The sequence below is a fragment of the Mustela nigripes genome, chromosome 2 (genome assembly GCF_022355385.1).
Source record: "Mustela nigripes isolate SB6536 chromosome 2, MUSNIG.SB6536, whole genome shotgun sequence".
NCBI lineage: Eukaryota > Metazoa > Chordata > Mammalia > Carnivora > Mustelidae > Mustela > Mustela nigripes.
Window position 1 is genome coordinate 114,126,302 of NC_081558.1, and position 14,437 is coordinate 114,140,738.

The 14,437-nt window shown below is 34.5% G+C and overlaps 1 protein-coding gene across 4 annotated transcripts in view; it reads right to left on the reverse strand.

The window, feature by feature from the left end:
• Positions 1–14,437, reverse strand: part of ATP11B (ATPase phospholipid transporting 11B (putative)) — a 121,312-nt gene that overhangs the window by 75,072 nt on the left and 31,803 nt on the right. For all 4 annotated transcript variants that reach the window (XM_059391466.1, XM_059391467.1, XM_059391468.1 and 1 more), the window contains exons 4-9: positions 13,425–13,505; positions 8,507–8,614; positions 8,188–8,316; positions 7,243–7,346; positions 3,632–3,679; positions 1,479–1,543 (exon numbers count right to left, since the gene is read on the reverse strand). In XM_059391466.1, the coding sequence (XP_059247449.1) occupies positions 1,479–1,543; positions 3,632–3,679; positions 7,243–7,346; positions 8,188–8,316; positions 8,507–8,614; positions 13,425–13,505 (535 nt within the window). The remainder of the gene's footprint in view (positions 1–1,478; positions 1,544–3,631; positions 3,680–7,242; positions 7,347–8,187; positions 8,317–8,506; positions 8,615–13,424; positions 13,506–14,437) is intronic.

Below are 14,437 nucleotides of genomic sequence, written 5' to 3' on the forward strand. Positions count from 1 at the left end.
TTTATGGGTGAATAATATTTCATCATATGGGTATCCTACATTTTGTTTATCTATTCATTAGTTGATGGATATCGGGCACTTTCTACCCTTTGGCTATTGAAAGTGCTGCTATGAATATCCCACACAAGTCTTTGTTTGAACACATATTTTCAATTCTTTTGGGTATATATCTAGGAGTAGAACTGTTGGATCGTAGGTAGAATTGCTGGATCAACAACAACTCTACGTTTAACTCATTGAGGAACTGCCACACTATTATTCACAGCAGCTATGACATTTTATATTCCCTCCAAAACTGTATGAGGGTTCCAAGTTCTCTACAACCTCACCAACACTTGCTGTTTTGTTTTTTTTTAAGGATATACATATCTTTATCAGAGAGCCTCATACTGAGAGATAAAACATAGCAGTTAATAGGAAAGAAGAGAATGAAGAAGAGACCCCCAAAAGCTGTAAGCATTCAGTAACACAGGCTGGGCAGTATATGAAAGGTCATTCCTAAAATGGGAGAAGCTAGCTGACAGACAAAGGTTATCAGGACTTCACAATTTGTCTAGAGTTGACTCAGAACATGTGAATTAACTTAGATCTCTAACACTAGAGCATTATTCATTCATCCTTTTGACATAGTCAGTATACATTCCAATAATACCTGCCATACAGTCATAGGTCAATAAGAATTTATTGAATGAATGGATGAAAGAATGTGTCAGTGGTTTTATTAATCTAATCTAAGAATCATCATAATGGAAATTATATAGGTGGTTATTTAACCATGTTGCCAGATTATATTGGTTCTCAACCACCATAAAAATCAGAATTTCTTAGCAATGTTTCACAAGTATTCACAAAAAAAGGGAGCAAGGTTCTAGTCTGTTATTAAAAAATAGGGATTAACAACAACAAAAAAATAATACATTTTATTACACAGTCTTTGCAAGAAAATTATTACAGACAACATTTGACTAAGTAAATCATCCAACCAAAAGAACCCAAATGTTATGCTTTAAAAAATACTTTACATAGGGGTGCCCAGGTGGCTAAGTCAGTTGAGTGCCCAAGTCTTGTTTTCAGCTCGGGTCATGATCTCAGGGTTGTGAAATGAGCCCAGTGTCAGGCTCTGTGCTGGGATGGAGCCTGCTTAAGATTCTCTCTCTCTTCCACTGCCCACCCACCCCCACTTGTGTGCCCTCTCTTTCAAAAAGAAATGCTTTCTATAAAGCATTGACATGAATCTATAACTTAAAATTTTCAATACAGGGTGCCTGGAAGGCTGTCAGTTAAGCGTCTCCATTTGGTACAGCTCATGATCCCAGGGTCCTGGGACTGAGACCCACATTTGCGGGGGGGAGGTGGTCCTTGCCCAGTGGGGAGTCTGCTCTTCCCTCTCCTCTGCTCCTCCCCGACAAGTGCTCACTCTCTCTCTCAAATAAATAAAATCTTTAAAAAGAAATTTCTTTTTTTTAATATATACAAACCAAAAATTTCTTTTGTGTTTTTTAACCTGGCTCCACGAAGCAAGAGACTCTCTGGCCCCAGGGGTCTAGGGAAAAAGAAAAGCATTAAATATATTAAAAATTCAATTAAATTCTAAAATGGCATCTGCAGCAGAAAAATCCCTGAGTTATAGTTACAACAGTGCTTCCATATAAAACCAAAATCTTGGTTACCATAAAGCTGTTTAGGTCAATCATGTAAGTGACCATAACAACAAATATCTGCCACTCAGTGGCTCAGAAACAAGATTACACCTAGAAATAAACTCACAAAGCCATCAGTTTCAAGATTTTTAAACATAAAACACAACAAAAGATTAACCAGTGATTTAAAAATGTTTAACATCATGAAATTTAAAAATTTTGTGCAAAATTTTGAAGTTTTTAAATGGAAAACACAGAATTAAAATGCAATGTAACCATGAATTACAGTTTACTTTGTGTATAAATGCAACAATTCTCCATGATCAAAATTACACTGGATAATAAAACATAATGTAGTAGTGAGTTAGTACTTTCTCTAGGCAAGACTGACACTACAACTTGAATACTTGCTACATACTATGTACTCTTTAGAGCAGGGGTCTTCCTGCTGTTTGAATTTTTCTCCATAAAGGAGATGTAAAATGAGAAGGAATAACTAGAAAGGAAATTGTATTTTCTTAGTGATAGCAAAATGATAAGACTGTTACGGATAAGTAAAGAAGCCTTAATTTTGTTGATATTCCTTGTGTTTTTCTGAAACATACATACACAGTTACCCAAATCAAATAGAATCTGAATCAATTCTGAAGATGTCTGCAAATCCAAACACTCTAAAAAAATCTAAAGAACCAAGAAGGATCAGGTATTTGGGACATGGTTAACAAGTATGGTTTTATTAGAAAGTCATATTTAGAGGACATTCCATGGATATTCCAAAATTAATTATTCAAAAGGCATAAAATAGCTCTTTTTCACTTGGTGTTGGTTCTAACAATGAACAAAATAACTGGGCTCACATTGGTATATAAAACTGGGATATGATAATGGAAAGCTTCCAAATTAAAAGATAATTCATCAGTTCACTCAGGTTGCTTTAGCAAAAAACATGGCTGATCTTTTTAACCATTTTAAGTGCAGGTAACATAACTGATTTTTGATTTACCAGCCACAATATCTTAATAAATTCAGATTATGTATCCACATATATATATCCCACTATGTCACTCTAGAAATCAAAATAAAACCTAGTCATATTCATTTTATTTTTCATTTTCATTTATTCGGCAAGGGGTTCTATACTTACAAAGACTTTGTTAATGAGTTTACTGAATGTGCTCCTGTATTAATGTTTATTAAAAATGTGAACTGGTGCTGAAGTATCATATTTTTGGTGCCTTGTTTTGAGGATGGCATTTTAAAAATGCTCTACTCTTCTTGTTAGCGACTTATTTCATGCAGCCAGTATTAACTGAACACATCTCCAGAAAAGCAGTGGAATGCTAATTGGACTGAAGTTCAAAGGCTGATTCCAAGATTTATTCTCAATTTGGCTTTGCGGTCATGAGTAACAATATAACCTCATCATATCAACACATTTCTGAAATAACTTAAAGCCTTTCATGCAGGAGCCAGAGATTAACCTGAATACTGAGGGCAAACACACCAAAACAACCAACAACAACAAACAAAAAAAAAACAACCAGAAGAGTAAATAAGAGATTGGCCACTAGATATGACCGGCCACTAGACTGGCCATTAGATTCTAGATTGGCCACTAAATATGACATTTATACTTGTCACACATTATGTAAAACTTTTTTTTGGATTCTAGACTAAGTGTGGTCATTTAAATATGTAAGAACGTGAACAAGAAAGGCTATTTCCTTTTATGTCCTTACATAAAACTACCAGAAAGATACAAATACACAAATAATCTTACTAAACTACTTTGATATCACTTCATGGGATTTTTTTTTTTTGTTGTCCTGACTCATTGCTGCTACAAATTATTAGAAGATGAAATGTTAAATGCTTTTAAATGAACCCCTTTCCACAATGTGCTGCTTACTTACCTAATCTCCCTTTAACTTGATTTTAGTCCCTCCCCAATATAATTCTCACATAATAGTGACAATGCAAATTATTCTTACCTTACAATTTCTTCCATTTGTTGAGTTATTATCATTCGTCCCATGAATCTATCAAAGAATTCACCATGTTACAAAAAAACCAATGATACTTACTTATAACATCAGTGGGTGAAAAATTTTTGATAGTTTGACACCGCTCTTATACATGAAACAAAACTAACCTTTTGTATTTGGAATGGTCCATTCTTTATGTTAGAAGTTACATAAGTAAATACCCATCATTCATTAAGCTTTAAAAAACTGATATTCTTGCCATTTCCATTTCAGTTATGAATGAGGTAACAAAAAGTTTTCAAAATGGCAATAAAAATGTCATATCTTATTAGTTTAGTCATCATAATTTACAATTTCTACACAAAGATGCATATATTATTTAGCCAACAATGAATACTCACACATACCATAGTTTATTAAGTAAAGTCTCCTGACTAGAATCATTCATTCACTCACTAATTGACTTGGGCATGCATTCGTAAATATTCACTGAATGACAACCATGTGTGAGTTAAGTGATGGGGATAGGGTAGTAAGCAAAACCTATCAGTGAACTCCAGACCTTCTTTAACTTTTGGTTGCCTGAAATCTAGAGTAAGTAGCCCGTTATCATAATGGATTTTCACAGCCTGGCCTTTCAGATCCAGCTTCCGCAACCAGAACAGCTCCATAGCATACAGTCAATTCAAGTGTACAATCACTTTCTACTAAATTCTAAGTTGAAGAACACTTTAGACAGAACTTTCATATTAATCATCTCACTAGCAAAGAAATAAGCATTCCTTTCTAAATGTTCCTATTATCCCACTGCCAGGTCACAGATGCTTAGACTTTGGCTTCAATGTTTCTTGCTAATCTCTTATTTCTACTTCCTTCACCTCCTTGTATCAGGGAACACCACAAGTTTTTTTATTATCTCCACTTAATGGAATTTTATATAGTCCTGATGCCGGCCTCAATTTTGGATTTAGATTCAAAGAACCAATTCAGCTACTATTTCCCTGAGTATCTTTTGGAGATGATGTGTGATCACTCTTTTGATTTCCCAGAGCAAAATTCCAATAAGAGACCTATCTTCCTTCATTTCACCTGTCCTGTGTCCCTTGATTCTAAGGTACTCCTACCTATTTATGCAGGTTCCATACTAGATTAACTCATCTTGCACTTTCCCTAGCCATTTCTCCAAATACACACTTTAATTTGATTCAAAATGGAAATAGTTTCATTATTCTCTTTTCTGATTATAAAGACTACCTACACTGAAACACATTTTATAAAATGATTTAGTTTAAAAAGACATCAAGAGAGAAATAAGAATCATTGGTAATCCCACTACTCAAATACAAACACTTAATATTCTGGAGTATTTTTCCAGACTTTTTTTTCATGCATGTATCTTAAAAACAAAATGGAATCATGCCATAAATACTATTGGTAACATTTTCCCTCACTTAACATGTCCCATCAAAAACATAGATCTACATCATTTTTTAAAAAATTTATTTATTTATTTGACAGATAGAGAGTACAAGTAAGTAGAGCAGTAGGCAGAGGGAGAAGCAGACTCCCTGATGAGCAGGGAGTCCAGTCCGATGCGGGGCTTGATCCCAGGACCCTGGGATCATGACCTGAGCGGAAGGCAGTCGCTTAACAGACAGCCACCCAGGCGCCCCTACATCATTATTTTTAATGGCCACATACAGCACTGTACTTTGGGGGATTACTGCATAATTTAAATAACTCACTGCTGAGTGTAGGTTTTTTCCACCTTATGGATAGTTTAAACAATGTAGCCCTGAACAACCTTGTGTATATATCTTTTCATAAGGATACATTCCTAGGAGCAGAATTTCATTAGAAAAAATTTCTAGAAGTGTAAGTGCTCAATTCAAGTTTAAAAATTAAGAGTTGTAAAAAATAGAAAGAACTAAAGGAGCAAAGGTGCCCATCCCCCTCCCAACTCACCTCTGACAATCACCAGTTTGTTTTCTGTACCTAAAGAGTCTGGTTTTATTTGTTTTGTTAGATTCCACATATAAGTAAAATTATATGGCTTATTTCCTTTGGTATAATGTCTCTACAGGTCCACCCATGTTGTTGCAAATGGGAAGATCTCATTTATTTTTTTTAAATGGTTGAGTGATATTCTACTATATACATATACCACATCTTCTTTATCCATTCATCTACCAATAGATACTTGGGTTGCTACAAATGATACTTTATCTATTCATCTATCAATAGATCTTGGCTACTATAAATAATGCCATAAGGGTGGCATATATCCTTCAAGTTAGTGTTTTCATTTTTTTTTTTTAAGATTTAATTTATTTATTTGACGGAAAGAGTGATCAGAGTAGGCAGAGAGGCAGGAGGAGAGGATGAAGCAGGCTCCCTGCTGAGCAGAGAGCCCTATGCAGAGCTTGATCCCAAGACCCTGAGATCATGACCTGAGCCAAAGGCAGAGGCTTAACCCACTGAGTCAGCCAGGTGCCCCTGTTTTCATTTTCTTTAAATACCCAGGAGTGGAATTACTAGATCATACAGTATTTCTATTTTTTAATTTTTTGAAGAATTTCCATACTGTTTTCCACAGTGGTTGCACCAATTTATATTCCTACCAACAGTGCATGAGGGATTCTCTTTCTCTTTATATCCTTGCCAACACCTGTTATGTCTTGCCTTTTTGATACCAGCCATTCTCCCTGATGAGAGGTGATACCTCACTGGGGTTTTGATCTGCATTTCACTCATGATTGGTGATGCTGAGCATTTTTTCATGGGCCTGTTTCCATCTGTATGTCTTCTTTGGAAAAATGCCTACTCAGGTCCTCTACCCATTTTATTTATTTATTTATTTTTAAAAAGACTTATTTATTTGAGAGACAGAGTGTGTTTGAAATGGAGGGAGGGGTAGTGGGAGGAGAAGGAGAATCTCAGGCCCTCCCACCCCTTAAGTCCCCTCCACCCCACCCCTAGGGGGTAGGGGGAGGTAAGCAGGGATGAAGCTCAATCCCACAACCCATGAAATTAGGACCTAAACTGAAATCAGGAGTCAGATGCTAAACCAATGGAGTCAACCAGGAACCCCTCTTCTACCTGTTTTTTAATTGAAATTTTTTTTTTTTTTTTTGGTGTTGAAATGAATTAAGTTCTTTATATATTTGGATATTAACCACTTATTAGGTATATCATTTGCAAATACCTTCTCCCACTCACTAGCCTCCCTTTTAGTTTCGTAGATGGTTTTCTTTGTTGTGCAAAAGTTCTTTATTTTGGTGTAGTCCCAACAGTTTATTTTTGCTTTTGTTTCCCTTGCCTGGGGAGACATATCTTGAAATATGCTGACAGAAGTAATGTCCAGGAGATTACCGATTATGTTTTCTTTTAGGAGTGTTATGGTTTCAGGTCTCACATTTAGGTCTTTAATCCATTTTGAGTTTATTTTGTGTGTGTGGTGTAAGGATGGTCCCTTTCTAAACTTATACTTTGCTAATAACAATAAAAATTAGTCCAATGTTTGTATAATCTGTCAAAGGTCATAGATTAATTATAATCCAACAATTCTACTTCTGCAGCTGTCTTTTCTTGGGAAATAATCTACTACTATACCGTACCTGTATAAGTCTGCTTCTGGTTGCTGACATTCTATCACAGCTATGAGTGTGTCCAAACTGGCAACTGTTTGTAATACTGCTGTTTCTGGAACTGCCACATGTGTCTGGGAAAGTAAAAAATAAATAAATAAATAAATAAATAAATAAATAAAAGATTACATTACAGTTTCAGGATCCAAATGGGACCTTATCATCTATTTCAAATCTCTTTTTGGATGAAATCATAGTATACTGTAGTTGAGATCACTTAGCTAGACAACAGAGAGGAGAAAGATTACAAAATAACGAATACGAAAGGAGCTACTATGATTACTAGTCTAGACAGGCCATTTGCATATAAAAAATTAAGTCTGTATTAACAGTCACTATTTGCTCAAAGTTTATTATAAAGCAGTTTAATGGGAAAAAATGCGACTTTTCACTTTCATATGTGAAAGCTGAGAACAATTTAAAGGTGTCTCTTATCTAAAAAAGCAGCAAGGGGCGCCTGGGTGGCTCAGTGGGTTGAGCCGCTGCCTTCGGCTCAGGTCGTGATCTCAGGGTCCTGGGATCGAGTCCCGCATCGGGCTCTCTGCTTATCGGGGAGCCTGCTTCCTCCTCTCTCTCTCTCTGCCTGCCTCTCTGCCTACTTGTGATCTCTCTGTCAAATAAATAAAATCTTAAAAAAAAAAAAAAAAAAAAGCAGCAAAATATTAAAGGATTACATTTTTCTTAAAATCACTTTCCATTTTTCTTTAACTTGATTAAACTACATGAGGTTACCCTTGAAATAAATATGTAAGGTTATTTCTTTTTAAAAACTTCTAAGTTTTAAAAGCTTCAGTGGTTTAAAAAATTTCTTCCTTAACAAGCCAAACAAAGGAAAATATCACTATAACCCAAAACTGTTCTGTTCACCCAGAGCAACACTTATACATATTCAAGCACAAACACACATGTACAAACCTTCAGATTAGTTTCGCCATCCAAACTAGCAGTTGTAACGTGACAAGAACCATCAAGTCGATCTGAGGATAGAAGCACCAAATCTGCAGGAAAAATTTCATCTTTGGCTATTCGAACAATATCACCCACCTATAAGGAATTATGGGAGAAAAGTAAATATACAGATTTTATGAGGCAGGGACTTACTTTGATTGAGTTTTAAACAGGTGGCCTATCAGAATATTTTAATATAGGAAAGTAGGCTTTTAACTAAAGTATGATCAGATTAGAATTTGTGCTACCAAAATATAGTTATTTCCATTATTTACTAAATGCATACCCGAATGTTTTTTGATCTAGTTTTTACAAGGCCACCACTTCGAACGACATAAACAGGAGCTCCATTTACTTCATTATCTGAGTTATGTCGTAACCAATCTTCATATCCCTATAAATACCAAAAGAACAACAACAAAAAAATACCATTTTTAATGTAATTAGAAGATACTTTTATTGCATGAGAAAAAGAAACATAAACACTTTTCTCAAAAACATTTATTTAAAAAAAAAAACACATTTATTTCATTTACTAGAATTACATTAGACTAGTTTGATGCACGTAACTCATTGTATTTGACATTCATTCCTACTAGGAACACTCTTCTCTTGGTGTCATTACACATGTTCCTGGTTTTCATAGTACCTTTCTAGTTACTCTTCAATTTCCTTACAGGAGACTCCTTGCATGTTACCTTTATGGGCCCCTTTTACACCCTTCACTTTCTCACTATAAGATTTCTTTTATCCCCATGTCTTCAAAAAATCCCAAAATTTATCTCAAGCCTATATCTCTCTTTTGGACTGTAAACTTCAATATCCAACTGCATTCTTGATGCGTCACTAAACATTTCAAAACTAAACTGACGAGGTTATCTCTCCAAATCTATTGCACTTCCAATGTTTCCCATCTTGACAAATGACATCAACATCTACTGAATTGCACTTAGCAGGAATCTAGGAAATCATTCTTGATTCTTACCTTTTCCTACACCTACTTAATCTGTAAGTCCTATTGCTTCTATGTAAAAATGATGTTATACTCATAAAAATAAATTCACAGAACATTACTACAACAACAGTAAAAGAAAAAAATGAATAGATTTTGAAACTGAGGTTGAGTTCTTTCACTTTCGTAACCAATAGGCAAACAGAATTAATTATATGTATTTCAAAAAAATATGATATGCTACATGTGTCATCATTAAAAAGGGGCACAGACATAAGCATTTCAGAAAGGAACCTTTGATTAAATGTTTAAGGAGTGGTAATTTTTTTAAAGTGGAAAAGACTTTTTTGTTATTTTATTTTATTTATTTATTTTCAAAGGTTTTACTTTTGTATTTGACAGATAGGGAGAGAAACAGCACAAGCAAAGGCAGGGGCAGAGGGAGAGGGAGAAGCAGGCTCTTTGTTCAGTGGGAAGCCTGCTGCAGGGCTTGGTTCTAGGACTATGGGATCATAACCTGAGCCCAAGGCAGACACTTAGTCGACTGAGCCACCCAGGTGCCTCTTCTCATGCTATTTTAGAGGAAATTCAGTAACTCAGGGGTGCAACAGAAGTACAGATAATGGAATGATATTCAAGAGATAGAATTAAGTGATAAAAATGAGGTACAGAATGTATTGTGTTCTATGCTATCATATATGAAAAAAAAATACCTATGTGAATATTCTGCATAGATATCAGGACTAATGTACAAATATATCAGGAGAGGAAAACAGGGGACTAGGAGGGGAGGTTAGGAATATAAAAAACTTACTGTATACTATTTTGTACTATTTCTGTTTTTGAAAAATATGTGAATCTATTACCTAAAAATGTAACATTATAAAATATAAAGCGAATATTAAGGATTGCTTCGAAGGTCTCCTCCCCACCCCGCCCTGGGAGAAATCTTTTGGGAAAGCATTCTTTTTTGGGGGAAGGGGGAAGCATTCTTAAGATACTTAAATTACACTGACCTCATTTAAGATTTGATATGTCAATTTTAGAGAAATTTAACTGAGAGTCAAAACATCTTTTCTGAAACTGTCAAAAAGTACAATTCCTTTTATAGTCAGATAACATTAACAGCTGAACAATGATAACATTATCTTTTAAAACACAAATTCTAATCCACCTTATATGTTACTGCCCGATTAATGTTTCTAAAACATTGTTTTAAAATTCACTATCTTGGGGCGCCTTGGGTGGCTCAGTGGGTTAAAGCCTCTGCCTTCGGCTCAGGTCATGATCCCAGGGTCCTGGGACTGAGCCCCACATCGGGCTCTCTGCTCAGCAGAGAGCCTGCTTCCCCCACCCTCTCTCTACCTGCCTCTCTGCCTACTTGTGATCTCTCTGTCAAATAAACAAATAAAATCTTTAAAAAAATAAAATAAAATTCACTGTCTTGTTCAAAACCCCCTCAATAACTCTCAATGCTATAGCAAAGAATCTTCCAACCTCTTTAATTTAGTATCAACCTGCATTTCTGTATTATCTTTTAATACTTCCCTCTACAGGGTCAAACATTTAGTCAGATATGTCATTGCCCAAAACAGGTCTTGGCTTTTCCTGCATTAAGCCTTTGCCTAAGTTGTTTTTTTCTTTTTTCTTTTTTTTTTTTTAAGATTTTATTTATTAATTTGACAGAGAGAAATCACAAGTAGACAGAGAGGCAGCCAGAGAGAGAGAGAGAGGGAAGCAGGCTCCCTGCTGAGCAGAGAGCCCGATGCCGGACTCGATCCCAGGACCCTGAGATCATGACCTGAGCCGAAGGCAGCGGCTTAACCCACTGAGCCACCCAGGCACCCTTAAGTTGTTTTTTTCTATCTCACCTTCTTCACCAACTGTCATTTTACCAATACTCCAAGTTTCATTTCTATTATTTATTCCATAAAACCTTCCTGATTATCAGATGAAGTGTTCCATTCTTTCTCTGAATACCTACAGCTCACTGTCTCTTACTAGTACCTTATTAAACTGTAATTACTATTGTATTTGGTCTTACCTTCCCTACTTCATAGGTTTTAAGTTCACAGAAGGCAAAGACTTTGATACTTCAGAGCACTATAGTCTTGCATTATACAACCAGAGAGAAGACTTAATATGTAAGTATGACTGGAAATTAAAAAACAACTTCATATTAAAGTATAAATAACTAATAAAGCTTTTTCTATTTTGATAAGAGTGCAAAGGCAGACTAAAAGGGGAGAAGACAAAGAGGGAAGACTGGAACATGGCAACTTTCACTTTGTAATTTTTCTAAAATTTGTTCCCCTAATCTATAGTGATGGATATATAAACCTGAACAGTACACACTCTGGTTAAGTTTATTGAATGAATAAAACTTAGGAATAGTTACTGCACAAGAGAAAATTCTTGAGTTCTGAAATCATTTCTGAAAAAGGGAGAAAAAAAATCCTTATATATCAAATTTCTCTTTGAAAATTATGACTTTTCATATTTCTTCTTTTGCTTTAGTTGTCAAAATGCTCTCAAGTAAATTTAGTATTCATCTGCAATAACCATACTAACCCAGGTTTGAGGTATAATCTTTCTACTTCCAATCTTTAGTTTTTACATGTTTTACTTAACTCTTTTTAGAGGAAGACAGATTGCTAATTGTTATTATCCTATTTACTTTCTCATTTTGCAGATATAAACTCACCACAATTTCTCAACTCAGTTAATGGCATCACTTTTCAATTAAATCCAGTGTATATTTGGCCAAATATATTGGGAAATCAGGGCAAGAAGTTTCACAACATTTTACATTGAATTTACATTCAAAAGGTTTATTCATTCATTTATTTATCTATCAAACAAATGTTTATTATTGTAGGCCCAATTTGTACATGACTTTGTTTTGGTCACTGAAAATAATCTGGTATATAAAACAAATGTTTAGCTCTAGGAGCTAAAGAAGGTAAGAGATAAATGAACATTTATTCAACAGAACAATAGGTAGTGACAAACATACCAAGAAAAAAGACCAGATCAGGAAATGATAGAGTGACATGGTGGTCAGGAAAAGCCCAAGATATCCATGTGGAAATGTTGCACAAATATCTGTATATGTGTGTCTGGAGTTCAGGGAATAGTTTTAGGATACATATTGATTTGAGAACCACCAACATATAAATGGTACTATAACCCACTAGACTAAATGAAATCACCTAAGAAGAAAAGTATATATAGAAAAGAGTTCCAAGGGACAAATAGGTGTTACTTTGAAGAAATAAATGACATCTACAAAACCAAGTAAATATGTAACTGTATGAAGTGATTTGGATGCTTACTGAGTTGCACAAATTCTAGCCTTCAATAAAACAGTAAAAGGAAATCAAACTTAGTGAAAGCTGTAGCATGGTATTCTGACACACCAGATTTATAATGTAACTGTTAATCCATAGGTTCCTCTTATCCTTCTATGTAAGTAATAAAGAATATACTACATCCCAGAGTTATAAAATGTTTGTCAATTTTATTTCCATATCTAATTTAAATCTTATCCCTAAATCTTATAAAATGGAAATTCACCATATTTACAATTATGATTCAATTAACTCTTTCAGGTGGAAGGGTCATCTATTTAACTGGGCCTCTGACAAGATTTTTTGAGAAGTGATAGCTATACAGACAAGACATTTCTATGACTTTATTTTTTATTCAGCATGTGTATCTAATGATCTTACTTTTCTATATCTACATTTTAATACCAATTCAAGATTTGGCTGAAGCTATTTCCCCAAGGGTATTACTTTATATAAAAATCAGCATTACCAGGGAAAGTAGTAGAAAGTGGGAAAACACTATACAATTTTTATTCAAAGTGGTCATGTCAAAAGTACATGCTTCACTCCCAAGAAATATACCTCTTTTGAATTGTACTTCCTTTAAATATTGCCAAACCTACAAAGATGACTATAATAATTAATCTGTTTCATATATACATTGGTTTGTACATAAAATGCTTGTTTTTGGATGCTTCCTAGGTGTGTCAAGGGAACAACGTATTTTAATAATGGTAATCATTCATGAGTCCCTAGTACCTGAAAGGCAAAAGTAGCTTAACTCAGTTTAATTTTACCATATTCAATACCAAATTTGTTGCTTTCTTATGGAAATCAGTTTCAAAAAAATAAATGTTAGTCTGAAGTGGAAATATTTATCAACTTCTAAATGACTTGGGGGAAAACAGAAAGTATTGTCATACCTGCTTAATGGCAGTTACTGTTATCACAAAGAATAATGGAAGTCCACTGGTAATTGGACTGGTAGGTGTATCAATCATAAGCTAGATTTATAACAACAACAAAAAAGAATGCAGAATATTAATATTTTTATATTGTATACATCACACTATTAACATCTAAAATCTCATACTTATTGGGAACTCTGAAAACACTACAGGAAGTATGTATCATGATCCAGAGTAAAAAACAGGAGAGAGATCATGCATAGAGTTTATTTCACAGTTTCACCGTGTTCATTTTGTTAGTTATTATATGAAGTTAGTAGAATCTATTGCATATCCACAGATATTGCTAGAGTAGACTCAGTCACTTCTGCCTTTTTAACACAGAGTAGTTAAGGTCTTCCTCCTTAGTATTTGCTTATAAGCAGAGCTACAGCTGCTCAGAATCTCATTTTACATTTCTTTGCCCATCCTGGTAAATGCTGAAAAGTCTGTCAGCAATTTTTATGCTGGAATTTAGAATAAATTCACCACTTATGAAGAGAGAACAAGGAATGGGACTAGGAAAAGGATTTTTTCTACAGTGATTTTGTTATATCTACAGAGCCAGAGGGGTAGAGCTCAGAAAATGATGCCGTAATTACGATCTAAATCATACAACTGAGGTTTCAATAAATTGCTGTAGAAGTAATTTTTGCAGTAATTATGTTTGGTTAGTTAAAAAAATGGATTTAATGGTTTATTAATGTTGCTTTACCCTGAATAGGCCAGTTAAATTTGTTCTATTCCAGAGATAAGCTGAATTCCTGAACTTAGCTAGTAATTTCAAAAATGCATGTGTTAGTGGACATGGTTAACATAAATTCTCACTTTTCAAAACAAAAACAAAAACCAAGTTGATGTTCTATTGACAGAAAATCAGAAATCCCTTCTCTGTTCATGAAAGAAAGCAATTTTTTAAAAAAGTGAATGTTTCCTCAAGCTTTAAAGTAATCACTTGACAAGTTTTTTTTCTCCTGAAATTCCAGGTT